This window comes from Onychomys torridus, chromosome 3 (assembly GCF_903995425.1).
Source record: "Onychomys torridus chromosome 3, mOncTor1.1, whole genome shotgun sequence".
NCBI classification, from domain to species: Eukaryota; Metazoa; Chordata; class Mammalia; order Rodentia; family Cricetidae; genus Onychomys; species Onychomys torridus.
This window is the reverse complement of record NC_050445.1, coordinates 91,290,923-91,316,644: the sequence shown is the minus strand read 5'-3', so window position 1 is coordinate 91,316,644 and position 25,722 is coordinate 91,290,923. Positions and strand designations below refer to the sequence as shown.

Here is a 25,722-nt window from a genome sequence, read left to right as displayed (position 1 = left end):
AATTTAGTAACAACCAAGGTAAGACAGGGAAGAAAAGAGAAAGAGGGAAATGTAGAATTAGGGTAGGCTTCATGTATTTTTCCCACAATAGATACCAGTAAGCCTTGGGCTGTTCCTGTGATTTCCTCCAAAGAACCATTCTTTGGAGATGCTTGTCAGTACACTGTCTCCCTCTTTCCACAGGCTTTGGAGAGGGAAAGAAAGAGGCAGGAGGGGACCTGTCAGTTCCTCCTCATACTCTGAGTTTCTTCCTGTTCTCTGTTTTCGTCTGGGCTGAGCCTCCCTGGGTTTATGAACATGGTGGTAATGTCAGCCATGTGTGTGAAACTCTTGTGAAACACAGGCACCTGTGGTCCTCAAACCCAAGCTGGCTATCTTCTCCAGAAGGGAAAGGAAGGGCTACATGAACATTTGTTTGCAAGCTGCTTTTAAAATAGGGAACTATGTGCTGGAATGGCTCACCCCGACTGGGTTATTCAACTCTGATTTTTAATTTTTTATTGTGCTTTTATAGGCCTTGCCTACCCTCTGCCATGAAAATATTTGGAATTTCTACTTTAAACAGCATAGGCCACTTTGCTTGTTGATTTAAAGCATGTTAGAGGTTTTATAATGGTTATTTATATTGGCTGACACTGACCCCTCTCTGAATGACCTGTTGATGTTGGACAGGGATAAGAGGCACTGAGTACAGTGCAGGAAATGGAAAGAGATCAAACAGAATGAGCATGTTAGTTTAGAAACAATGCTGCACGCCTTTACATGGAGATCAATTGTCTGCATAGGGGATCCTCCTCGGAATTGCATTATTTGGCCCCACTTACAGGAATGGGGCACTCTCTTCAGGGAAATCCAAGAGGGGTCTTCAAGCTGTGTTTTGCATTACAATATCAATATGCTTGGCATTATAAAATCTTGGGTTGTATAAAAATTATATGTAAATGTCATACATCTTTAAAACAGGATGCAATCATTATTGTTTAGAAAGAAAGACCATAGTGCCATAGAGCCATGGTGAAAAGCAAGCCATTCTGTGCAGTAAGTCCATTTCTGTAGACAGTGGGTTCACTGGTGAGCGTGCCTGCTGAGAAAAAAAGAAAGAAAGAAAGAAAGAAAGCTCTTGCTTTCTCCCTGCCACCGTTTCTTATCCTGTCCTCCTCCTCTTTCATTCATTCAATGGCCCAGTGTCAGTTTGTTCATAGCCCATTTCCTATGTCATTTATCACCGTACAAATGTCAGTTATGAGACAGGGGGACACGCATATTTGACAGCTGCCCAATAAATTATGCAGAAGAACAACTTAAGGACAACTGCAGATGACTTTTAAAACAACAGAGCTGTGGCCAGTTAAAGAATTTCCTTTGAAAGCTTGGCACAAGCCGCTTCCCTCGTGAATATCTTATAAAATACAAATTACTCATCCATATCCACTTAGTGATGGATGAGTGTTGTTTGGGGACCACACCAGGGCTGCTTAAAATTTGGAAATGAGTAAACTGGAGTGCCCTGTAGAGAGAGAAAGGGAGGTATATGTGTTGGAAATTTGAGTATTAAATCAGTTTGTGACTAAGAGCACCAGTTGAATGATTCTAGAAGCCTGTTCCCACAGATGCAACTTGGCCATATATACTGTTATTTGGTGAGTTTCCATCATAATCTCTTGCCTTTAGTGGAGTTACAGGAAAAGGAAATATAAATAGATATATTTGCACAGTTAAAGTATACACTGCCACACTAGTTTTAGAGAACTCTGGATGACAGCTAACAATGAGGTTCCCAGGAGGAAACGTCAAGATTATCATCATCTTGGTAGCAGTCAATTTTACTCAAGTTTAAAACCCTGGCCTCACCCCACCTTGGCTGTAGATAGCATTACTAACCTAGCATATTGATGGTGTATTTGTTTCTTTGTTTTCATTTGGATAGTCTCTTATTCTGCCTCAGTGTGTGGACTTTCTGTAGCTATTCATACAGTTAGCCAATCACAGATAGGAAGAAAAAAAAAACTAAATCCAGAGCTGAGGGAACATCTCAGTGGAGAGAATATTTGCCACACAAGCATAAGAACCTAAGTTCCAATCCTTGAACCAGAGTGAATGCAGGACAGTTGCACATACATCTCTAATTCCAATGTTCTTACACCAAGATGGGAAGTGGAAACAAGAAAATCCCCAGAAGTTTACCAGTCAGCTAGCAGGGATTAAACAACAGTAAACCAAGGCGATCCAGCCTCAGACATGGTAGAAAGTGAAGAATGGTACCCAAGATTGTCCTCTGACCTATAAACACATGTTATGGCATGCACATATCCACATTCACACACATGAACTTGTATACACAAATGCATTCCTAGGTGGAGGTCTAGCTCAGTGGTAGAATGCTTGCTTAGAGTATGTAAAGCCCTTGATTTGACCCCCAGTAAAATACATACATACACACACACACACACACACACACACACACACACACACACACACCTGTACAAAACATGCACAGACCTTTTCTTGTTGTTACTCCATAAACAGCATTTTGTAACAACTATTTGTATAGCATTTTGGTTTGGTATGTAAGTAATCAGAGTGTTTAAGGGGGATATGCAGAGGATATTATAGGCAATTGCTAGATATTTTATGTAAGGAACTTGTGCATACACAGATTGGCATACATCAAGAGCCCTGGAATCATTTCCCCACCACTAGCCAAGATTCAACCAAAATTTGGGATGATAATTGAAGATCAAGGATTTTGTTTTATTCTGTAGCCAGCAAGCCATTTTTTCTCTTCCATAGAAGTCAAGAACATCACTGTGGCCTGAGATACATTTGTCCATGGCTGCACCAAATCCACTAGAGGGCAGCCCCAAATCCAACAGATCACTTCCTATGTGACCTGGTATAGATCTGATTCAGTTTGGTCCTCACAGTGTCCTTTCTATATTGAGCACAGTGCAGGATCCCTGCTTCTCAAAAAAGCCACTTCCTGACAAGCAGCTCAAGCATGGCTATCCTACAGTCTGTTGTTTATAGAGCTGTGTGTGGTGGGAAGTTTCAGTGTCCGTGAGATTCAATAGAGAGAAAGCTGATGACCTCATATAGAACATGCAGTGATTACAATGGGTGGAGTCACCTGGCGTCGGCAAGCCACTGTTCTTTTAACAAATGGGAGGAAGCTGTGTTTTGACGCAAGTGGGCAGTGGTGCTGGACAGGTAGTTGGTAACTCAACTGCTCTCTGAAACCAACTTAGCTTTGGCTGGTTTGTTGTGTTGTGTTTTAATCCCACTTATTTATTCTCTTCAGTGTATCTTTGGACTGTGTCCTAAGTGACAGGCTTTGGCCTCAGTTGGATTAATCAGCTCTCAACCATGCCATGTGTTCTCTGGTGTTTATGGTCTACCGTTCAGAATCACTCACGGGACTGATAGACTGGTTTGAGCATTTGCATCCCTAAGACTTCCCTCTTCATCCCACTCACACATCTATCCACACATCCACTCCCAACAACACAAATATTGACTGTACCAATCATTCATTAGCAGTGAAAAATTGGAGAGCAATTATTTTTTACTGCGCTTGCCCTGAAAGACACCATTAATTACTTTATTGCCTGTGGAGCTGAGCCAGTTTCGGTGTCCCAGGAGCCTGCTCCCCACCTCGAGAGGTATTTGCAGCTCGGAGGAACACAGCACAGGGTGTTATCTGTCAGGCAGTGTGCTTACACTGCCTTCTGAAGTGAGATGTCCCTGCCTTGGTGGTGGAATCCTCATGATAGGGAGTTCACAGGTCTGGACCAGCAGTGACGACGGTAGGTCCCCTGAGGGCTCCACTCTGAGTGGAGGTGGGCATGTGGAAAATTCAGAATGTGTTGGCTTTTTAATTTTACTTTTTTTAAATAAAAGTACAAGAAATCCTTGAAATCCCATAGATAACTGACTGCCAGGGAGATGCTTTCTGATCCTTGATGTTGGTGGTCTCCTAAAGAGAGTTGATGAATTCAGACGCTTGCCAATCTTTACTGAACAGCCTGTCACCGCTGGGCTTTTGCAGGTGGGCGTGACCCAGAGCAGCCATCATGGTGTTGTTGGATGGTTTTCCTCCTCATCCTGTACTAGTTAGCAGAAATCCAGAAAAGCCTGGAGGAATTTGCACTTGGAGTTGAACCAGCCTGGTGATGCGTGTCTGTTCAATCTGGAACCCCCTCCTCTCTGCTTTGTACAGATGTGTGTGTGTGTGTGTGTGTGTGTGTGTGTGTGTGTGTGTGTTAGAACTGGGTAGCTCTTTCACACACAAATTTTTGCCTTATGTGTATGTGCCATCTTCCATTGAAGAAAATGAACTGGAGCTTATTAATATTTCTTGGTACACACTAGGGTCTAGTGTCTGTGGGTTACAGTGAACACCCTGAATCTGGCGAGGCCATACCGTTTGTATTTGGTGTGTCAGTGATTTACAATCCCAGTCTGTGTGTTCACTAGCAGTGTTACCCATTTTTTACTGTATGTTGAAATAGTTTGACAGCAAGGTAACAATAGGCTGAGACTGTTGCATAAACCCTATAGGAGACAAGATAGAAGAGTTGATGGGGTTGGTGGATAGCCAGGGTAGTCCTGGAGCACTGTGGGCCTTATATCATTTCTGTTTAATCCAAAATAAATTTAGGAAATATTTCCTAAAAGTGAATGCAACAGGACTCAGTTGATTCGTTTTCTTCTTTGTAAAGTCTTTAATAAATAAAGAGTAAAGTCAGAAAGGGAAAATCCCTCCTGAAGTTCCTGTTTTGGTACTCTTTAGAAGCTGTCTACTATGTGTTCTAAACAGCTATAGGCACACCTTATGCCCTGGATTCAAACATCTTGTGCATGTCAGTAAAAGTCTGTATTAGTATCCCTCTGTAGCTCATGGTACAGAAACAAAAAGTTGAAGTTACCACTAGTGACATTGAACTAAACAATCAATTCTAGCCTGCTTTGATTAAATTACATACTAAATTATTTTGTTTAAAATTACAAACTTGATTATATTACCACATGCTATATAATTTTACAGGTGCTGTTCACTTATTTAACAGTAAGGCATCAGGGGTGATTAACAAGGTGGCTGCCAGAAGAAAGAAGCTAAATAATTATTTTTTCAATATACAAGTCCTCATCATGACTCACAAATCAATATGCGTCTGTGGGGATTTGTTCTCACTGTGGATTGGGGACTTCAGGGTGGCCTCTGCTCATTTCCCTATGAATGTAAAACCTGGACACTTAGGCTTGCCAGGCAGGTTTTTCTTTCTCTCTCTTTTTTAAGGACTGATGTTTAACTACAACCAGTGGGACCTAAATCAGAGCATCCTATGCCCAAGTATGAATATTAATCAGACACCAGGCCATAGAGTGTCTTGCCGAGTTTGACAGTTTAAAGGATCAGTTAGTTAATTAGAAGATGACATGGCACACCAGGTCCCCAGGCTCTGTCCTGCATTCTGTCTCCTCTTCTCATTTTCCTTTTTGACAGGTTGGATTACATCATTACTCGCAGTTTTACTTGTGAGCCCCACCACGAAATGAGAATATTTTCAGCTTTAATTATCTGTGATCTCCTCCCCTACTTCTGCAAAGACGAGGGTGAAAACGAAACTCAAAGAAGCATAGGAGAATCAGAAGTTCAAAGGCCCATAGAGATCAGCCCTGCTCATCCAGCTGTACCACTTCACAAGATGAATGTGAAGGTCTCCTCTAGCATTGGAAACAGGGTTGCCGTAGCCATGGTGATGGCTGTTCCCTATGAAGGTACCATAGGTGTACACGTGTCATGTCAGGTGTCCCCATGGCTTCTCTGGCTTGAGGTGACAAATCTTGTGAATGCCTTCACAGGGTGGCCACCAATTATATTGTCCCATGTTCCTTATCCATCACTGCACCCACAAACATCACTCCTAATTATTTCTGGCCATGATATTTCCCTCTTGGGAATCTTTACATCAAGTATACCCATGGCTCCTATGAAAGCTAAGTTTCCTCAAGGGAAAATAAGATGTAGATTGGCATTTAGTATTTCAAATGATACATTTTCTGATAAACCAAGTGTAATTAACTCTTAGGTCTTGTCTGTCCATTCTGTTCTCCATGCATCTGCCATGGCACACTGAAAGCTTGATTAGACAGTTCGTTTGTGTGTCTATGGGCTTGCTAAGACTCTGAGATTCTCAAGCAAAAGAGCTAAATATTATAAGTGTCACCCCTAGTGAACATGGAAAATGGAAAAGTTTGAAAAGAAAGAAGGAAATCTGAAATCTGCCGCTGGTGCTAGGAGCCAGGCACTCTGCTGAGTAATTGAATACAAGCACTTCTTTGTGGTTCTGTGTGGCTAGAGGAAATGGTAACTGAGGGAGAAACAGACTGTGCTGAAGAGTCTGGGGTGGGATTTATGAGGAAACACCCTGGTTCCAGATCCCAGGTGCCCAGCCTTGCTAGACCTTGTTTGTCGGGTGATGAGAGGTATCTTTAGATGGCACCAGACAGTTCCAATTGCTATATTCTCCAGGATAGAGCACAGAGATGAGAGAGGGGGGAAGATGACATGTGTGCTAGGTATTATGTTGTGGAGAGGAAAGGTGGTGATTTCTGAGAGGTACCCCATTATTTAGACAGAAGAGGGGAGCCAGCGCCTGTGGTCAGAAGGGCATATGGTGATCTTCTGAGATCTAACAGAAATCTATATTGTTAGAGGGGCTAGAGTGAAGATCTACAGCTGAGGGGAACTAGAGCTGGTAGTGGTGTTTAGATGAAGGAGGCTAAGGACACATCTCAATGCTGCCATGAATTAATGAGGTGACCTCATCCTACAGGACCCTAACCATCTTGGACAGCAACTGAGTGATTGTTTGAGTGAGTGAAAGTGTAGGCATGGGAAGGCTGTAGAGAAGTGTGAGGGGAAGGCTGGAGGAAGAGGTAAGCCATGGCAGGTGTGAATCTGGAAGATATCTAGGGAACATCTTTGGGCTTGAGGAGAGAGACAGACAACGAGAAACATAGTCAGCAATCCCCTCAGGAGGATGGTGGCCCAGGAGTGCATGTCTGTTAGTATGGAAAGCCTGAGGTCATGGGCATAAAAGGGAGCCTGCCTTCCCATGTGACTGAATATAATGACAAATACTGACAGCTTGAAGGCATCTAGAATCAGGTGGAAGAAGAAATTCCTGGGCTTGTCTTCGAGGAACTGTCTAGATTGTGTTGAGGTTCGACTTGGGCAGCAACCCCTATGGGTTAGGATCCTGAACTGAATGAAAAAGAGTAAACAAGCTGAGTGCCATCATTCATCCCCTTCTGCTTCCTGACTAGCTGTTTCATGTTCCTGCAGCCATGAGGGGCAGTCCCCTCAAACTGTGAACTACAAGGGCCCTCCCTTCCTTACGTTGTATCGGGTATTGGCCACAGCGATGAAAACAGAACTAATATCCTGGGTGAGAGCATGGAGGGAGCCCAGTGCAAGAATGTGGATTAAGAAGAGCCTCAGAGGTTGTTTCCCCACCGAGAATAGCAACACGGGGCAGGGCATTAGCTGAAGGACAGATATTAATACATGGATGGCAGGAAGCCTGCTGCATTTCAGGAGGTTGGCATGGAACAGGAAGATGGAGCCCATGCCACTCAGAATCAGTCAAGAATCCTGCCACACTGCCTGCTCTCACCATATAGCTGCCGCAAGTAGGGAAGAAATGTGGGAGAGGGTGGGTCTGGAACACTACAAGATGGGAGGCACCTAAAGCATGGGCATAGAGAACAGCGTGCCTCAGTATGTGGCAGAAGAGGCTCTGGAGCTTCCTTTCTTCATGAGCATCCCTACCCTTGCTTTGTCAGGTGGGGAATTTCTCATGTCCAATAGCATTCTGTTCCTCCCTCTGCTCAACACTACTGGGTCATGTTGCTTTCTACACCCGCCATGGCCAGATGCAGAGTCAATGAGTCAGGCTAGGAAGAGGATACTGAGAATTTAATATGTAGTTATTTATAGTCTTTTAAAAAAAACCTTAACTTAGGTTGAGTATGTCTTTGGAGTTGGTTGAATTTTTGGTTTTAGGTTTTTTCCTTCCAAGAAAGGCACTGCCAAGTGAAACCTTCTATGATGTTTATAAGACAGTGTGCTGGTAGATACATTCTTCATCTTCAGCACATTTCCTCTTTAGTTATGCCGGTCCGTGGTATCCAAATGATGGTGTCTTAACTGCTCTTGAGAGCAGAAAGCATCAGTAATAATTAGGGGATGAGGTGGATTGAGTTGGGACCATGGTATGGCTTGCCCAAGAAGCACTCAGTATCCACTTACCTATCAATTTGTCCCATTTCCTATAATAACATGCCTCACCCCAAGGTAGGTCATAGCGGGACACAGAAAAAAAGTCAGGCGAAATTCATTGTCCTCAAAGGTCTCCCCTACCATGAAAGGAAGATGGTGAAACAGGGTCTTAATGTTCTTCCCTTCCTTCCAAAAACTAAATTGTTGTTTCATAGAACCCACTCATCAGCTTTCTAGTTGATGCTGCCCAGTGCACCACTGCCTGTGGGCATAGGCAGCTTCCCTGAAAAATGTCAGCATCAAGGCCTCCCAACATCTGAATGCACTGTAATAGCTTTCACACCTCTGTATCTCTCTGGTATTACTGTTTCGCTTCAGCAAGCCCACTAATATCAAACGTATCTTACCAGAGACTGTTCTAAATCACTTCCATTTTCCCTGCCTCTAGGCTCTGGCCATAAGACCAGAATCCTAAGTTTGTGTGTGTGTGTTGCCTGTGATCTAGTGTTCAACTTCTCCCCATTTTTAGTGTAGAAAACTTTTATTAGTGTTTGGACACACATATATCAGTTTTTAAGATTAAGTACAAATGTCACTAGTTCTTATCTGGCTCACAAATATAGTAAATTGTTCTATTTTCCCAGAGAAGGTTTAAAAATTAGTATGGCCATTTGTTGGCAGCATCTCCCTCTCAAAACAAACCATTGGTCATGATGGCATTTACTAACTTACTCTGTGAAGTGCTGTTTTATATAGAAAGTAAATCCAGGGTAGAAGCTTCATAAGTAATTTCAGACTCTATGACACTTGAACCTCATAGGTACGGGTAAGTTATGAAGCCTCAGTTGGCAATTTTCCCCCCAAGTGTCTTCCATGCCCCTTGTTTATCCTGAGAAGAGCTGTCTTAAACTACTGAGCCAGCTTCTAATGCCCAAGTCAGCCCTCCAACACACGCTTCCCCATCATCCAGCTTCTTCAAACCTCCCAGCCAAGCAGCCCATGACTCAATTCCAAGCTCTTAGAAAGGACAGTACTGTGGGGACATGTCCTGAATTCCAGAATCTGGCCAAAAGGAAAAGAGGAAAGCTGACAAACTGTCCACTGGAGCTCTGGTCCCATCTGAGAGCCTCAGAAGAAAATACAAAGCTATTTGCCAGTGGGATACCCAGTTTGAAATTAAGATTTAAGCTCTCTCTGCCTCTAGCTTCATGCCATTTTCTCACTCTTTGTCTGTGTGCACTTATGTGCCTGTGAGTGTGTATGTATGTTCGTGTGTTTGCACATGTGTACATATGGATGTGATACCAGAGAGCAACCTTGGGTTTCATTCCTCAAGATACTAGCTATATATTGTGGTGATGGTGGTAATGTTTTGAGACTGAGCCTCTCACTGGCTTGGCTCTTCCCAGTTTGGCTAGGCTGGCTGTCTAGTGAGCCTCAGCATTCCACCTGGCTTTGCCTCACTGGCACGGGGATCACAATAACTTGCCACCATGCCGGACTTTTCCAAACATGTTCTAGGGATCAAAGTGAGGTTCTCATACTCACACAGCTGAGCTTTGGTTGACTGAGACTCTCCACAGCCCAACCCTTTCAGTTTCTTCAACCTTTCCCCATCACTCTAGCAGAAACAACTCTAGGCTCTTTCTCAAGCATCACTTCCGTCTCATCGTTTATCCTTCAAGTGTGCAGTTCTTTGAGGACTTCCTTACCTATATCCCATGCCTGGAGGCTCCAGCACAATCTCCACTTAGCATGTTCTCTCTGTTGTTGGTCCCTGACTGGTCCTGGAAGCTATTCTATCCCAAAGCCTTAGCGTAACCTGTGTCTCTTTGAATTAAATGGTTAGGACTATAGAAGGCCATGCCTCAAGAAGGTGCCAGAATTCAGATGGGAGCAGATGCTGCGGAGCCTCAGACCAATGTTGATGGTGAAGCTGGTGTTGGCTTTAATATGCATGTGGGAGCTGAAGGATGAAGTTTGGACTGCAGTGTGCAAAGGCAAGGGAAGACAGCCAGTCCATAAATGGGTGGTGAAGTGAGAGTCCAGACATCCTTCAGGAAACAGACCAGAACACAGGAAGTTCTGGAAGCCAAACCTACAGAGCTGGTGAGACAGTGTGGGGAGAGTCACAGTGAAGCTGGAATTGAGTACAAAGTGGGAACGCCTCCTACCCCTGAAACTCAGCAGGCTGTCAGTATTATGTGGTATAGCATGAGTCTTCTTATTTTTAAAGCCATACAGTCGCTTTATAGCACTTTCACACATCGCAAGTGATTATTTTTGTACACTGTGGAGATTAGATTTTACTTCAAAAACACACATAAGTAAAACCAAGTGAGCAAATTTAAAGGGAATGATTACATACACAGCAGCAGAAGCTCTGGTGAACGATCATAGCAGTTCCCTAAAGCTGGAAGTCACAGCAGGAAAAATGGGAAGCCCTCACAGGGCAAGACACTGTAGACGTGTCATCTAAGCTGAGGACCAATGGACGGAGTATGATGACTGGGAGAGCATCCACAGTCTGTGTCAGAGCAGCTGGTGCCCCACGGAAGCCACAAGTGATTGTGCATGCCATGTTAGTCAGTAAACAGTGGTGTCTGGTTCACAGTGGGTGATGAGTAACAACAGTGAGCGAAGGGATGGAAGGATGAGAGAAGGCTTTGACTTCTATCCATGAACAGACACCACCAGTACTTACTCTCTGCAGCCCTAGGCTGTGACGGAGTGAGGCTGGGAACAGTGAAGTTCTCACACTGTCTCGGAAGGAACTCCCAGGAGACACAGGAGCCTCCCTTTAGTGGGCTCTACCTGTGGCCTCAGACAGAGGTTTTATATTTATATCATAACATATAACCAACCTTGCATAAACCTGGCACCTTGGCTCTCTGTAGCTTCCACAGGACCACAGGACCTAGGAGCAGCTGAGCCGAGCAGTCAAGACCACACACACCATTTCTAGGGAACAGCTTTGTCCTGCTACTGCTCAGTTTTGCCACATGGGAACACAAGGTCCCATGTACCAGAGCAGAGGAACTTAACAAAAGATTTTTTAAACCCATATTTTAGATTGCAGCTGTTGATGTTTGTTTCTGATTTTCTGAATTACCATTTAATTAAAAAAAAATTAAAGAAGCTGCCACTATGTGAAAGCAGCAAACCCCTAACTTAATCTTTAAAATAATGAGAGGAGGTCACATCTGCTCTCCTGCCTCCCATGGTTTTGTAGCTTTTGGTTGTCCTCTGGGCATTCTTCACAAGCTTGCTCTGTGAATCTCCACCACACACAAATGATGATCATGTGCACCCAGAGTGTCTCCCTTTTCCCTCCCCTGTGCCCTGATCACCCTGACACTTGCCTCCCTCTGGTCTCCGAGCCAGCCCTCTACACTCATAACTAAGCCGGTCTTAAGTCCTCTAGACCCTAAGGTGTTGAATCTTGTCTGAGTCCCCACCACTCTTGACCTCTACTTCCCATCACTCCTCTGTCCCCATGATTCACGTTTCCTTTCTTCCCTAACCTGGACTTTACTGCCTGGTGGAACCTCCTATCCAGGGCCTGGAGCACATACATGAGTTTCTCTCAGGTCTGTGATCCCTGGCAAGATGGGCTAGGAGCCTGGGCAGGGGTCCCAGAGCCTCTTTCTGTCACTTCCACACATCATGCAGAATGAAACCTGTTACACCATCCATCATGCGCCCTAAGCCCAGAGACCAGAGGCAGATCTGAGACACTTCCTATCCCCCATATGTAGCAGAGACTCCTGTGGGCCCAGCTGTTTGGTGGCTATACATGTGAAGAAGGAGAATTGTCCAGAATGAGACTAGACATCACATGGTGCTGGCCATTCATGCCTGGTCCTGCTGGCCAGCTAGCTCCTCCCAGAACACATGTGTTGGCTGGGATCATTCTATGAGGACATTGTGTTTCTTGAACTGTTTTCTTTACCAGACCCAGACCTTTCCCAACAAGAAGATAGTCTGTAAAGCCTGGTGCATACATCAGCATTCCTAATGGACAGGCAAGGTCTTACCTGCCTGAGGGTAAGCAGTCCAAATTCTGATCTCATTGCTGCCAGGTGCATGCTGAGTGTTCTTGGGCACAGTGCTTTGACTCCTTCAGCCACAGTTCCCATGAACAGGATTGGCTGGGTGGAGTGGTGAGGGTCACTGGCTCATTCTCTCATTAGTATCAAAGAACTTTTGCTCAAACTCAGATGTCTTTATTGGGCAGTTATGGTCCAGAAACCAAATCCAGAACAGAGTCCATCTTGGTAGGGTCTACAAACAGTGGATACATTCTGTTTAAGGGGGTTATGAATATGCCAGACAGTGTTATAGTCTTAATTTTGCTTCTCATCCCACAGAAGGTATTTTCTCTTTGGTCTATCCTTATGTGAAGGGGTTGCTGACCCCTAACTAGAGTGTTCTTCTATCCTTCAATATTGTCATTTTTTCCTTGCTTCATTGGCCACTTACAGAATATGTTCTAAGAAAATCTGACAGGCTTTTGTTCTTTGATGAGTCCTCCCCTACAACTCTGGAGCAGGTGGTCACCCTGTCATAAGGTAGAGAAACTCAGTTCCCAAATGAGCTCATCCTACCCTTCTGCAAGTTTGTTCCATAGTCGGAGCTGAGTCATCTCAGCATACTTTCCTGCCCTATGCAGATGCCCACACCACAGCCCACATGATGCCCTTGTAGGAACTCGGACTTGTTCTTCCCACATGCTTTGTGGGGGTCTTCTGGGGCTGAGGATCACTCCAGACATTTAGGGGAATCCATTCTCAGGAATTCCAAGTTCAGCTAGGGAAAATAGAGACACTCATCTATCACCCATGACAGAAAGAGGTCCAGCTACGATCACAATGTTTTGTGGCCATCCAAAGAACAGACGTCTCACAGGGGTGACCTCATAGCTCAAGTTCATCAGGAAACTTGTTCCTTCTGTTGAATCTGAAGACAGGGATCTTTTCTATCATTTTCTATCATCATGGACATAGCAGATACATTCTCCCCATTGCTGGTCTTTATTGCATTCTTGTCCAGCACCTCTTTATGGTCTGCTAGGCAGTCTTACAGACAGATGCTCATCTGTCTGCATGACAGTTGAAGGCAGCTGCAGGATATACTCATCAGTCTGCTTGCCTCTTCCCTTACCCAACCTCCTTGCAGGGCACAGCATCTCCAAGAACTTCAAGCGCAAACAAGAAGCCATCAATCTCCAGCATCCAGAGTAGTCTATAAGACTCCTTGATGCCCTTGAGACAGTACCCCCCCCCAATCAATTTGGAGAGGAAAAAAATATCTTTTCATTGTTCAGAATGAGATGTGAGAGCCTGAGCTGATGTTCTAAACATACAGAGCTTCTCAGAAATAAAACCACACTCACAGCTACTCTTCCATGTCTTAGGTCATCTCCTTTGTGTTTGCTGATATCTTTGAAGATGTGTTCTCCTCAGCTAAAATGGCATGCTGTCTTTCTGTCCTTGGTTTTCAAACAACTTCCTTCTTCTCATCAAGCCCAGGGAAACTCACCAACTGTGGTTCAGGCAAGCTGTCAAAACCTTACCTTGACTGGTTGGAGGTTAACTAGAAGTCACTATACCATTTCCTTGGAGCATGACTGTAAATCCCTGACCAAGACTAGAGTATGGGACTTAGATGCAAACACGGGCTAGAGGAAGAGGAGAGTGATGCAGACACAGGCTGGAGGAAGAGGAGAGTGATGGAGACATAGGCTAGAGGAAGAGGAGAGTGATAGAGACATGCGCTAGAGGAAGAGGAGAGTGATGGAGACACGGGCTAGAGGAAGAGGAGAGTGATGGAGACACGGGCTAGAGGAAGAGGAGAGTGATAGAGACATGCGCTAGAGGAAGAGGAGAGTGATGCAGACATAGGCTAGAGGAAGAGGAGAGTGATGGAGACACAGGCTAGAGGAAGAGGAGAGTGATGGAGACATGGGCTAGAGGAAGAGGAGAGTGATGGAGACACGGGCTAGAGGAAGAGGAGAATGATGGAGACATGCGCTAGAGGAAGAGGAGAGTGATGGAGACATAGGCTAGAGGAAGAGGAGAGTGATGGAGACACGGGCTAGAGGAAGAGGAGAGTGATGGAGACATAGGCTAGAGGAAGAGGAGAGTGATGGAGACACGGGCTAGAGGAAGAGGAGAGTGATGCAAACACGGGCTAGAGGAAGAGGAGAGTGATGGAGACATGCACTAGAGGAAGAGGAGAGTGATGTAGACACGGACTAGAGGAAGAGGAGAATGATGCAGACACGGGCTAGAGGAAGAGGAGAGTGATGGAGACATAGGCTAGAGGAAGAGGAGAGTGATGGAGACACAGGCTAGAGGAAGAGGAGAGTGATGGAGACACGGGCTAGAGGAAGAGGAGAGTGATGCAAACACAGGCTAGAGGAAGAGGAGAGTGATGGAGACACGGGCTAGAGGAAGAGGAGAGTGATGGAGACACGGGCTAGAGGAAGAGGAGAGTGATGCAAACACAGGCTAGAGGAAGAGGAGAGTGATGGAGACATAGGCTAGCTCCTCCTGGGAGTTATGTAGAAAGTTCATCATTGCCTATAGGATGGTGCTGAGACAAGGGAAGTGAGGTCAAGGGACATAAGGATGGACACGAAGTTGGCTGTTCCAGGCAGAGAGTGCAGCACCTAACTGGGTTAAATGCTATGAGATGCCAATGTGCATATCTCCAGCAGATGGAGAAAAGGAGGACAAATAGAACAGAATAGGCCCTTTGTTGGAGAGTTTGCACTTTGTACTATGTTGAACTCCCAGATGGATGTTCGTGTGCACATGTGCATGCATAATAAATACTCTAACTGTGATGTATAATAAGAACTGAAGGATGAAGGAGATTGGGGCCATGAGGAAGATGAGTTAACAAGTGTGAGCTGAAAGTAAGTTGAAAATAATACAAAGAAGGGCCAAAGCAGTAAGATCAGCCCAAGTAGCGGGGGGATTTGGGGTAAGACAGTTCTATCCCATCATCACCAGTACAACTGTTCTATGTGGCATTTTTCTGCCTCATGGCCCCTGTCATCCCATGTCTATTTTTACAGTCTTCCAGGAAGTCCACAGGGAAGTTTTTGTCTATAGTTTGATGAGACCTGCATTTCTCATACACCAGAGAATGTACAAAGGTCCTATTTCAGGTATCAGACCAGATAACACAGTTTGTGTGTGGAAAACAACGCGCTCACTTTAGAGAGCTTACTCAGCAGTTGTGTGCAGGTAAGTTCACATCCACACCTGCTGACACTGAGTAGCACTCCTGTCTTAGTTAGGGTTTTTATTGCTGTGATAAAACACCATGACCAAAAGCAACCTGGAGAGGAAGGGGTCTGTTTCGTCCCATAGCTTGGAGTCCACCATCCAGGGAAGTCAAGGCAGGACCTTTGAGGCAAGGAACTGAATAAGAAGCCAAAGAGGAATAATGCTTATTGGGTTTCTCTGCCGGCTTTCTTCTAGCTCCCAGAACCACCCGCCTAGGAGTGGTACCACCCACAGTGGGCTAGGCCCTCTCATGTCAATCATCTATCAAGCAAATGCCCCATTGGCTTACCCATAGGCCAGTCTGGTGGCGGGGGTCGGGGGAGGACCATTTTCTCAATTGAAGTCTTCCCAAGTAACTCTGGCTAGTATGAAGCTGATATAAGAACTAGCCAGCACAATCCCCAACCAACTACGGGTGTTCAGAGACCAATGTGTGTCTTTGTGCAACATGCCGCTTTTCATTTTTACCTTGCAGTCTCTAACAGTGTGTGTCCTCACACTGCCACTGGGATCAGAGTGGCCCAATGTGCTCCATCACATAGGTGAACCTTTCTCAGGAAGACCATGATTCTGACAGGCTCAGTGAAAACAAGATTTTGAAAATGATAACTTGCACTGTACGTGTGCTGGACAATTGGCCCGAGTTGAAGGGCAAATGTTTACTTTGTTAGTTTTGTTTGAGGCACTCTAGGTACCTGAAAGTTTTTGCAATGATAATTCTATGTGATATTTTAATACCAAGAATGGGAACACAACTGAGAATAGGGTCTGATGTCCTCTCTGTCCCCTCCCCACTGTCAGGCAAGGAGATGTATGACATCCAGCTCATGGAAATATTCCGCTGAGACAGGGGTTTTCAGAGTATGCCCTGGGCACCCATTCGGGCCCTGGATGCTTATTTCTCAGCATCTACAAGGTCAAAAACATTTGCCTGAAAATGCCAAAGTATGCTTTCCCTCTTTGACTGGCATTCTGTTAATGGTAGACAGCCCAGTGGCATTTCCCAGCATCCACATGATGCTTGTCAGAGGCATTGGGTACAGCAGCAACTGTGACAATCTGCTGTCTCCCATGATCATCAGAGAACTTTGGTGAAGTGTAAAATGCTGCCCTTCCCCTTTAAAACTTCTGTTGCAGAAAGTACAGTCATTTCTTTCCATTAGACTGGTTTTTTTGTTTTGTTTTGTTTTGTTTTGTTTTGTTTTTTTTCTGGAGCTGAGGACTGAACCCAGGGCCTCATGCTTGCTAGGCAAGTGCTCTACCACTGAGCTGGCTACTGTTTATATAAATATACTGTTGGTTTGTTACTACTGTCTGTGTGTGTGAGAGAGACAGAGAGAGGCAGAGAAAGAGAGAAAGGAGTCCTCTCACCTTACACCCTGTTAGAAACTGTTGTTTGCCACTGTGTATACCAGGCTAGCTGACCATGAGATTCCATTTTCACCTCCCATATCACTAGAAGAGCCCTGAGATTCCAGATGTGTGCTTCCACACCCAGCTCCACTTGAATTCTGGGCTCTGACTTGGGTCCTCATGCTTACAGAGCAAACACGCTACACACTAGGATTTCTCCCCACCAGTTACTGCTATTTTTAAATTAACTAATGAACACATAACTTTTAAGTTTCTAGTGGCTTGAATTCTAATAAATATTCATAGCTACATCAATAATACCTTCATACTTCCTCACATTTTAAGACAGTGTGTGTTATATACCCAAGGCTGACCTTAAACTTGTGGCAGTCCTCCTGCCTCAGTGCTAGGATTGTAAGTGTGCACCTACAACTTGCTTCAACATTTTAAAGCTTCTAAAAGGCTCCTAAGACCAAAATGTTTAATAGGCACTGTACTGAAGTCCAGTGGAACATTCACCACAACTCTCTTAGCTTGGGATTATAACTTGAAAGATTCATAACAAGACATATATAAGTAAACAAAGAATGACCATGAAGCCAAGGGTCCTTGGGACTTTGGAAGAGTCAGCCGCGATTGCAAGCCTATCCTTCCCATGGACACCTGGCACTGTGCTCTCTGTTTTGTGATGGCGCTCGCCAGCTTACACTGGCATTCATGGCTTTGTGGGACTGCCCGGTGTTCTCCACCTAATTCTTCCAGCTAGCTGACTGTGTTTCCTCAGCTCCCAGGGTTGGAGATGGTATGACTGCCTCGGGGAGCTTAAGCCTCCTGTAAAGAGACAAGAAACAATTGGTCATCTGTAAACAAGATCATCACTGCTTCTGCAGTTATCCAGGGGCTGGGAGATGAAGGCTCATGGGTAAAGTGCTTGCCACACAAGGAGGAGGACCTGAATTTGGATTGAGCACCCATGCAAAAGCTAGATATGTGGCTGTGTGTTACTGTAACCCTCAGTGTTTGAAGTGGGAGCACAGGTACCACAGACAGGAGGATCACTGAGGCTTGCTAGGCAGCCATCTCAGTCAAAACAGCAAACTCCAGGTTCAGTGCAAGAGGCTCTATCTTAAAAATGAAGATATGAAGTGGTAGAGGAAGATGCTTGATACCCACCTCTGGTCTCCAGAAGTGCACGTGTGATTCACATGCATGTGCGCGCGCATGCGCGCGCGCACACACACACACACACACACACACACACACGGAGGGGGAGCAGTGGTTATCATCCTGAGGAGAGGAGTGTGGTAAGGAGGCACAGTGAGGAGCACACTGGAAAGTAGATGCCTGTTGGAGACGCCTGCAGGTGACCTAGCACAGGCTGTCCTCAAGAAGGTTCCTGTGGACTGAGATGGGGTAAAAGGTTGGTAAGAAATGGGGGGTGAGGGCGTAAGAGCAGTTTTGGAAATCCATGTGGAAGAGTGTGGTTGGTCTGTTGTGTGCTGAGAACCACAGCTGGGGGAAGAGGAGAATACTGACTAAGTGATAAGCGAGGACCAAATTTTGCCAGGCCTTCTGGGTCCCTGAGATAAATTCTGTGCTTTCATCCAAATATGATTAGAAGCCACTGGAGGGCTTTTAGGCCAGTGCAGTTGGTGGTTGATCAGGCCAGATTTAGTGATGGATATAGGGGAAGGACAAGGGCGTGGCTAAGCACAACCTCTGCTCTGTGTCTTGAGGAGCTTATTTTCTCCCAATTCTTTGCTACCTGTAAGACAGCTGCTTAGCATGGCCACAAAGACAAATGAGGAGACTGAGGCTCCAGGAGCTGCTAGCTAGATAAGAACTTTCCCAGAATCCTCCACAGTCAACAACCAAGGTTCCTGCCAAGACCCATCCTCCAGTTCAGTCTATGCCTGCCCCTTCCGGGACCAGCTGAGGCAGACACAACAGATATGGACCCAAAATGGAAGTGGCCATCCCCCTCCTCCAACCATCAGAGCTGTGTGCTGGCCCAGCCAAGAGGCAGGACCTTATTTACTGTCTGAGAAATGGGACCCTACCCACCTGTTGGCCACCAGCCTAAGTAGGAGTTAACTGGCACAGGTTACTCACATCTCAGGTGTGTCTCGGCTCCCAGAAAAAGGAGGCATTATTCTTGCACTCCCAAGACACCTCTTGACAGGGGATGTGGGAGTCTTTCTCAGACAGTTCACCCTTTATCTAAGAAAGGGGGTGGTGATGGCTCTGGAAGCAATGATGGGAATTTTCAGCATTGCCATTTTAGGTGAGGAAGAAACACCAGTGTGTTGCATTCAGGCAGTAGGGCCAGCAGGGATTTTTGTTTTGTTTTTTTGTTTTGTTTGTTTAAGTAGTTTTAAAAGCCAGGACGCTTGTTCAGCGGGACAGGAACCGAATGAAGAAGCAAGAAACGTTGTCATAAGACAGAAGCTCCCCAGTGCTGTCCATGCTCACCTTCCTCTCTACTATTGCCTCTTCCTGCTTCCTTGACACACAACACTAGGCACAGCTACAGACTCCCGGGCAGATGTGAGATGCCAGAGCATAGGTGGTAGCAGCTGGTGAGAGTTGTCCCTGAAGTGTCATCTCCGCATTATCTGTGACATCTGCATAGCTGAGGAGATGATGGCACAAGGCTGGCCGCTTCTGTACCTTCCTGGTCACTTTGACAAATAAGTTTCTGCCTTTGGGACTGGCAAGGTATGTTGGTAATCATATCTGCCTGCTCGCCTGTAGGGCAGCCTCTCTCCTTACCCCACCTAGCTACTTGACATACTCATGGATCTCGCTTGCAATTTAAATTTGTATATTTTATTCATAGGTGGAACATTTCTTTCCTGCAACTTTGCACAGTGCTAAAAACATTATTGGAATATTATTCAAAACATGTCCTTTCCATAAAATCTGTTTATGTGCCATCATTATCTGCAGCATTAAATACATTTTATATCATAAGAAATTTTATGATATATTTAAAAATGAATTTCTACTTAGCTGAAATGCATTAGGGATTATCCTAAGAGACTCCTGCTGGAAAAAAAAAAAATGCAGTCATGTTTATTTGTAACTGCCAGAAAATGGCTTGCAAAATTGTTAGTGTCTTTTTATTATGCCCTACCACTGGAGCACTTGCTTGTTAATTAGAGAAATTTCAACTGTCATAGTTGGCAATTATAGCTTCTGTATCATTGTCTGTTATGAATAGTCAATGAGAGCTGATTAATATGCATGAGCAGCAGTATATATAGCGTGTGCATTGGACCACAATCCAGCTGCCAGAGTCACTCGGAGGAGGGAGCAGGGTGTGTGTATGTGTGTGTCTGCCTGTGTGTGTGCACGCGCCCGCGCGTGCGTGCGTGCATGCTGTGAGGGAAGGAAAGGAAGCGTGGAGGAAGCAGAGAGTTGTTTTGCAGCCTCAGAGAGCCATGCCTGCATGAGGCTTTGCAGCTGCCTGACTCACCTGAGGCTCCCAGAGAGCCCTTCAATGCCTGCATGCTGAGGGAGCGGCTTCCCAGGCACTGGCGGTCCTGAAGGCTTTCTTTGACATTCCTCCAAACATGGGATGCAGCTTGTGCAGCGCGCAGAAGCAAGAGGAGCAGTACAAATTACTCTATGAAGTTTGCCAGGTAACGCACGCACGGCAGGTTATTCTGCAGCCCTCCACCTGGCAGCCTCCCTCCCCGGGCAGGAATTTCTGTGTGTGTAGTGTGCGTCCTTCCTCAGCCAGCCTTAGCCAGCCTTGTCCACTTGTGCGGCGTTGTTCTGTTAACTCCTTTAAGCAATGTGCTTCCTAGCAGCTTTCTGGTGCTTGCTTTGGAGAGTCTGAATAGCTGTTGATAGCCTCGCAGTGTGTTGGAAGCAGTTGTGTCAGAGAGCTCCGTGACAACTAAGTGCTCTGCTGAGCAGCGCGGCGGACAGGAAGGGTCAAAGAGTGGTCACGCAGCCTTTGAACAAGTCGGGGAAGCCAGGGGCAGTGATGGATGCTTGCAGTTTGTGTCTCTGTTTACAAACAGTTTTAAGGTGCTGCTTGCAACGGACAGAGCAAAGTCCTCTGTTGAGCTTTCCTTTCAGCAGCAGCGTCTTGTAACGGGACATGTGGTGTTCACCTTTATGCCTCACACTTGCCACATCCCTATGTCTCTCGATACAAACGATAGCAACTTCTGGAGCAGGTGACTTGTCATGGCTTCTACGTCAGAACATGAAATTTCAGTTGAGATGGAAGGGGATATTTTCTGTACAATCCAGCTAGCTTATCTTCATCTGTGCTGAGTGCTTTTTTTTTAAATATTCAGCCCCATCTTGAGCAAGGAGCTTTGACATGACTCTTGGCAACCTAACTTGGCAGTTAAGGGTTTTCCTCCTGAATCATTCTGACTCTTTAAAAAAAAATATATCAGTAAACAGAAAAATCACAATCCTGTAAGTTTTTTTTTTTAATCAGCATGATAAAATGACATTATGGCGAGCAAGAAAATGGTTGTGTGCTTCTTGGCTGATAACAATAAATGGCAAATTAATACTTTTTTTTAAGAGCCAGGCTTGACTTTAAAAAGAATCTGATTGTTAGGTATGTGTCATTTTTACATAAGCCACCAGAGGGCGGGGTGGTCCCAGCCAGACAGCTGAATGTGCTGGCTGCTTGGGTGAACAAAACCTTATGATACCACGATGACCCTGGGGGAAGAAAAGGTGTGTCTGTCTGTCAGCTTTCTGCAGTGAGAAATATAAAACATTCCAAGGTTTGAGACTGTCCCACCTGCTAAAAAGAGGCTTCTTAAGTCTTAGAAATATGCCTGGCTTCCAACTCCATGCTCGGGACTTAATGGGACACACATCCTGTTCCCAGCAGTCTAGGGATGTGTGGGAGGTCTTAGGCAATAGTACTGCCACTGCTGATGATCTGGCCCCCATCCCTCATGTCGTCACGTGTTCTGTCCTAATCCTAAGTTTCTCTGATGATCTGGAGGCTCTCTTTTTGAGCCAAACATTTAGAAGTGAACTGAGCAGAGTGTGGGACCCCATCACCTAAGCAAGGCACCATGTTAGACTTGGCTGCTGCAAAAGGAGTAAGTTAAATGGTAGTTTGCAAAACTCCATGCTTGGTTTGGTTTATCACCAGCACCCCTTCAGGTGAGTTTCAGATACACCTGTAATAGTGGCACCTTCCAAAATTCAACTCTATGATATCGACAGTAAATCTATGTCAACTTACTGTTGTATTCAACTCTATTATTTGTGCTCTTAAGCCTCAACAACAACCTCAAAAAAAGGAATCTGGACTCTGTTTGGTTTTTACTGGGTGAATTTTTGTGGGGCTATTTCTGTCTGAAGCTTCATTCGGTGAGTTGCTGATAAATGACTTTTATCTGAAATACATGTTGTCAGCAGTTTAGGGAGCCATGCAGATTTATTTTCAGGAAGCCCAAACTACTTTTCAGACTGACGACCCTTGTGCCAGCCAAGTAAAATCCCTCCTTCCTCCTATTCTTTGGGCGTCCTGAACCATAGCATAGAGGAATTCACAAAACACTTGCAGGAATTAATAATTGCACCCTCACCCTTATTATGCAAAACCTTATTAGAACAGTGAAATTGAGGTTTCCATAAATTACAGTTCCAGAAAGTCCGGTGTGTCTGGCTTCAGTAAGCCTTCATAACAGTAGCATAAAGAGGATCAAATATTCTAGGGCTCTGGCTTGATCCCTCCCTCAGCCAGAGATCATTCAAAGAGATGCTCTTCATTAGGGCCATTGGCAAGCTGCCCACAATTTCTTTGGGGGGCTGCTGTGAGCTTAATGGTGCAGAACAATGGCTTTGCCTCTAGTTGCACACATACCTTATTGTACCTTTAATCACATTAGAAACACAACAACTCACCAACTCGCCTGCTTGTTAAAGGGTAACACAAAAGATCCAGACCCATCAGCGGTTGGCACCATGCATTCAAGGGTGTGCTGAGATCTTGGGGAACACTTGAAAGCTTCTACGGAGACAAGGCAAGCCTCCTCCTGCCCTGGGGCTTGTCAGATCAGTGGAGTGCGGCAGTTCCTTGGGCTTCTATATCTGCAGTGTTCTAGTGGGGGCTTCAGCATAGAATCTGTGTCTGCTGGAAATGTGGCATTTACATTAGCAGCTGAAAACATGAACCTGTCGGATAACTTTGACCCGAATTGAAGTGAAAGAAAGAGAAGCAGAAAAGAAAGGTATTTGAAGGTGTTCGAGGGTACAATCTTCTACTCCGGGAAATTGGACAGCGCAGAGAGTCTTATGTTTAGCCTCTTGGTTCTGGGGCTGGAGATGGACGCCAGATAAGGATGGGTGCCAAGTTATGGGTGGGAAGGAAGGAAATTAGGCATGGCAAGGTCTGTGACTCTTTCAGCTGGACACCTGTGGTTCTGGGGCAGGGTAGGCGCCAGCTGTGCTAGAGGAGAAGGGGAATGGCAGTCTGGGTATTTTACAGGTCTTCCTGTGGAGATCCCAGGAAGGGGACGCAGCCACTCAGAGGCAGTGTCAGTTCTAAAATCCCTGCAGAGTCTGAGCAATGGGAGTAGTCTTTGATATTTTGATGAGACAAGGAAGTAACTCTGATAGGAAATTCTGTTTGCAACTAGAAATTGTACTCTCCCACTTCTAAGATCTGCATGCCAGTATTTAAAATGACAGGGAAAAACACACTTGCAAACATCTACATTACCTATAGAATGCATAGTATGTATGGGCAATATGCTAAATGCCAATCATCTGTTTTCCCATCAAATCCACGCACCAGCTTGAAGAGAGGTGATATTATTATCCCCAGTCAAAGCTGAAGCAATTGACATGCAAAGGAATTATAAGTGGCGTTGAGTGTCACTTCTGCACCACAATTCCCAGGTCTGAGAACCTTTATTTGTATAAGTCAGCACTGTCAGTGAATACATGAGCAACACTACCGAGAGTTCAACTGGGCTGGAGAGACGACCTAGCAAAGTGCTTATGGTGCAAGCGTGAGGACATGAGTTTGAGCCCCAGCACTTATGGAAGCCAGACATGGTTGTGCTGGCTTGTAATCTCAGAGCTGAGAATGCAGAGAGAGGACTCGCCCACAAACCCAGGTCCCCGAGATAAACCTTGTGTCAGAAAACAGTCTATAGCACCTAAGGAATGATGCTAAAAGTCGACCTCTGGCCCACATATGCACAGGGACACACATGCACACAGACACTCATGCACATACACACCACGGGGGGGGGGGGGGGGGAGGAGAGGAAGGGAGGGAGAGAGGGAGGGAGGGGAGAGAGAGGAAGAGGAAGAGAGGGAAAGAGAGAGGGAGAGAGAGAGAGAGGAGAGAGAGATGGGGGAGAGAGGGAGAGAGAAGAGGAGAGAGAGATGGGAGAGAGAGGGAGAGGGAGGAAGAGAGAGAGAGAAGAGGAGAGAGGAAAGAGAGAGAAGAGGAGAGAGGAGAGAGAGAATGTTGAGATTGCCTTTGCCTTTGTGTGGTTGAAGGACCTGTACTATCAAAGCAGATCGCCCTGCAGCCTGTCATTTCATGAAAAGATACTCCAAAGCCATGAGGAGAATGTGTAGTGGGTGAAGAGAAATGACCTCAAAAGTAGCCAAAGTTCCCCCTAACTTCCCAGACAGTTCCCAGAATGGATCACCTTTAAAAGCCCTGGTCCTTTTGCCCCTCGGCAATAAGATTAAAGTTGTGCCTTCTACTATAGAGTTGCTAGTTTTTAAAAGCACATATTTTACCCAGAACACCACAGCTGTCCTTGTTTGTGACCCTCTCCCTATCAACCTATTAACTAGTAGGCTCGAAAAGCCCAGATTTCTCTGGTAAATACAAATTAGAATCGGCAAGTTTATGAGGCAGACTGGAAACCTGACTGCACACAATCCTGTTTTCATATTTAATTAGCTGCGTGCAATACTCAATTAGATGAGTTTACTGCTGTAGAGCAACTGTGAGTCTGCCGTGAATCAGCCAGGCCGTGGTATGATTAAGTATGGATGGAGTCAGAGGCAGTTAATTGGATGAACATAAACTTGACCTCCACACAGCAGTGCTGAACCAGGCCAAGATTTCCTGCAAATAGGAGTGTGTTTGCTTAAGCAGCCTGTCAATGCTAAAAGCACTGTTTTTGATGCTGTTTACCCCTCTGAATTCAATTTGGGTGAAACAGGTCTGAAAACAGAAAGCTTACCCAGGCTTAGCAGCAGGCCTGTCATCCCAGCTGCTGGAGAAGGCAGAGGCAAGAGGATCACAAGTTTAGGACTACTTGGGCACCAGAGTGAGTTCAAGGCTAGCCTGTGTAACTAGTGAGACCCCTTTTGCAAATGCAAAGTTTTTTTTTTAATTAGCTTATCTCTTTTCACCTAAGTAAATTGAGACCCCCATGAGCATGGAACTATTTATGGCCACGAGAGTCAGTATTTAAATGTGTGTATGTATCTGTCACTATGTTATTTGCTCATTGGTAAACAATGGGCCACAAATTGCTTTAATGCTAAGAAATGAAAACAGAATGGCCTGATGGGGAACCAAGGCCTGCATGCCTACATGGAGTCTTCCCACCATGCCCTTCCCACTGCTGCATTGCTGCATGGAGCCTTTCCACCATGCTCTGCCCACTGCTGCATCCCTGCATGGAGTCTTCCCACCATGCTCTGCCCGCTGCTGTATCCCTGCATGGAGCCTTCCCACCATGCCCCACCTACTACTGCACCCTTTCCCCCATGCCCCACCTACTGTTGGATCCCTACATACAGCCTTCCTACCATGCC

At 45.4% G+C, this 25,722-nt stretch overlaps 1 protein-coding gene across 2 annotated transcripts in view; it reads left to right on the top strand.

The window, feature by feature from the left end:
• Positions 1-25,722, top strand: part of Pdzrn3 (PDZ domain containing ring finger 3) — a 235,285-nt gene that overhangs the window by 163,925 nt on the left and 45,638 nt on the right. The window contains exon 1 of one of the 2 annotated variants that reach the window (XM_036181783.1): positions 20,325-20,579. The exons of the other annotated variant lie outside the window; for it this stretch is intronic. Coding sequence (XP_036037676.1) covers positions 20,511-20,579 — 69 coding nt within the window. The 5' untranslated portion in view covers positions 20,325-20,510. Of the gene's footprint in view, positions 1-20,324; positions 20,580-25,722 lie in introns of those variants that run through there. 2 annotated transcript variants of the gene reach the window in all.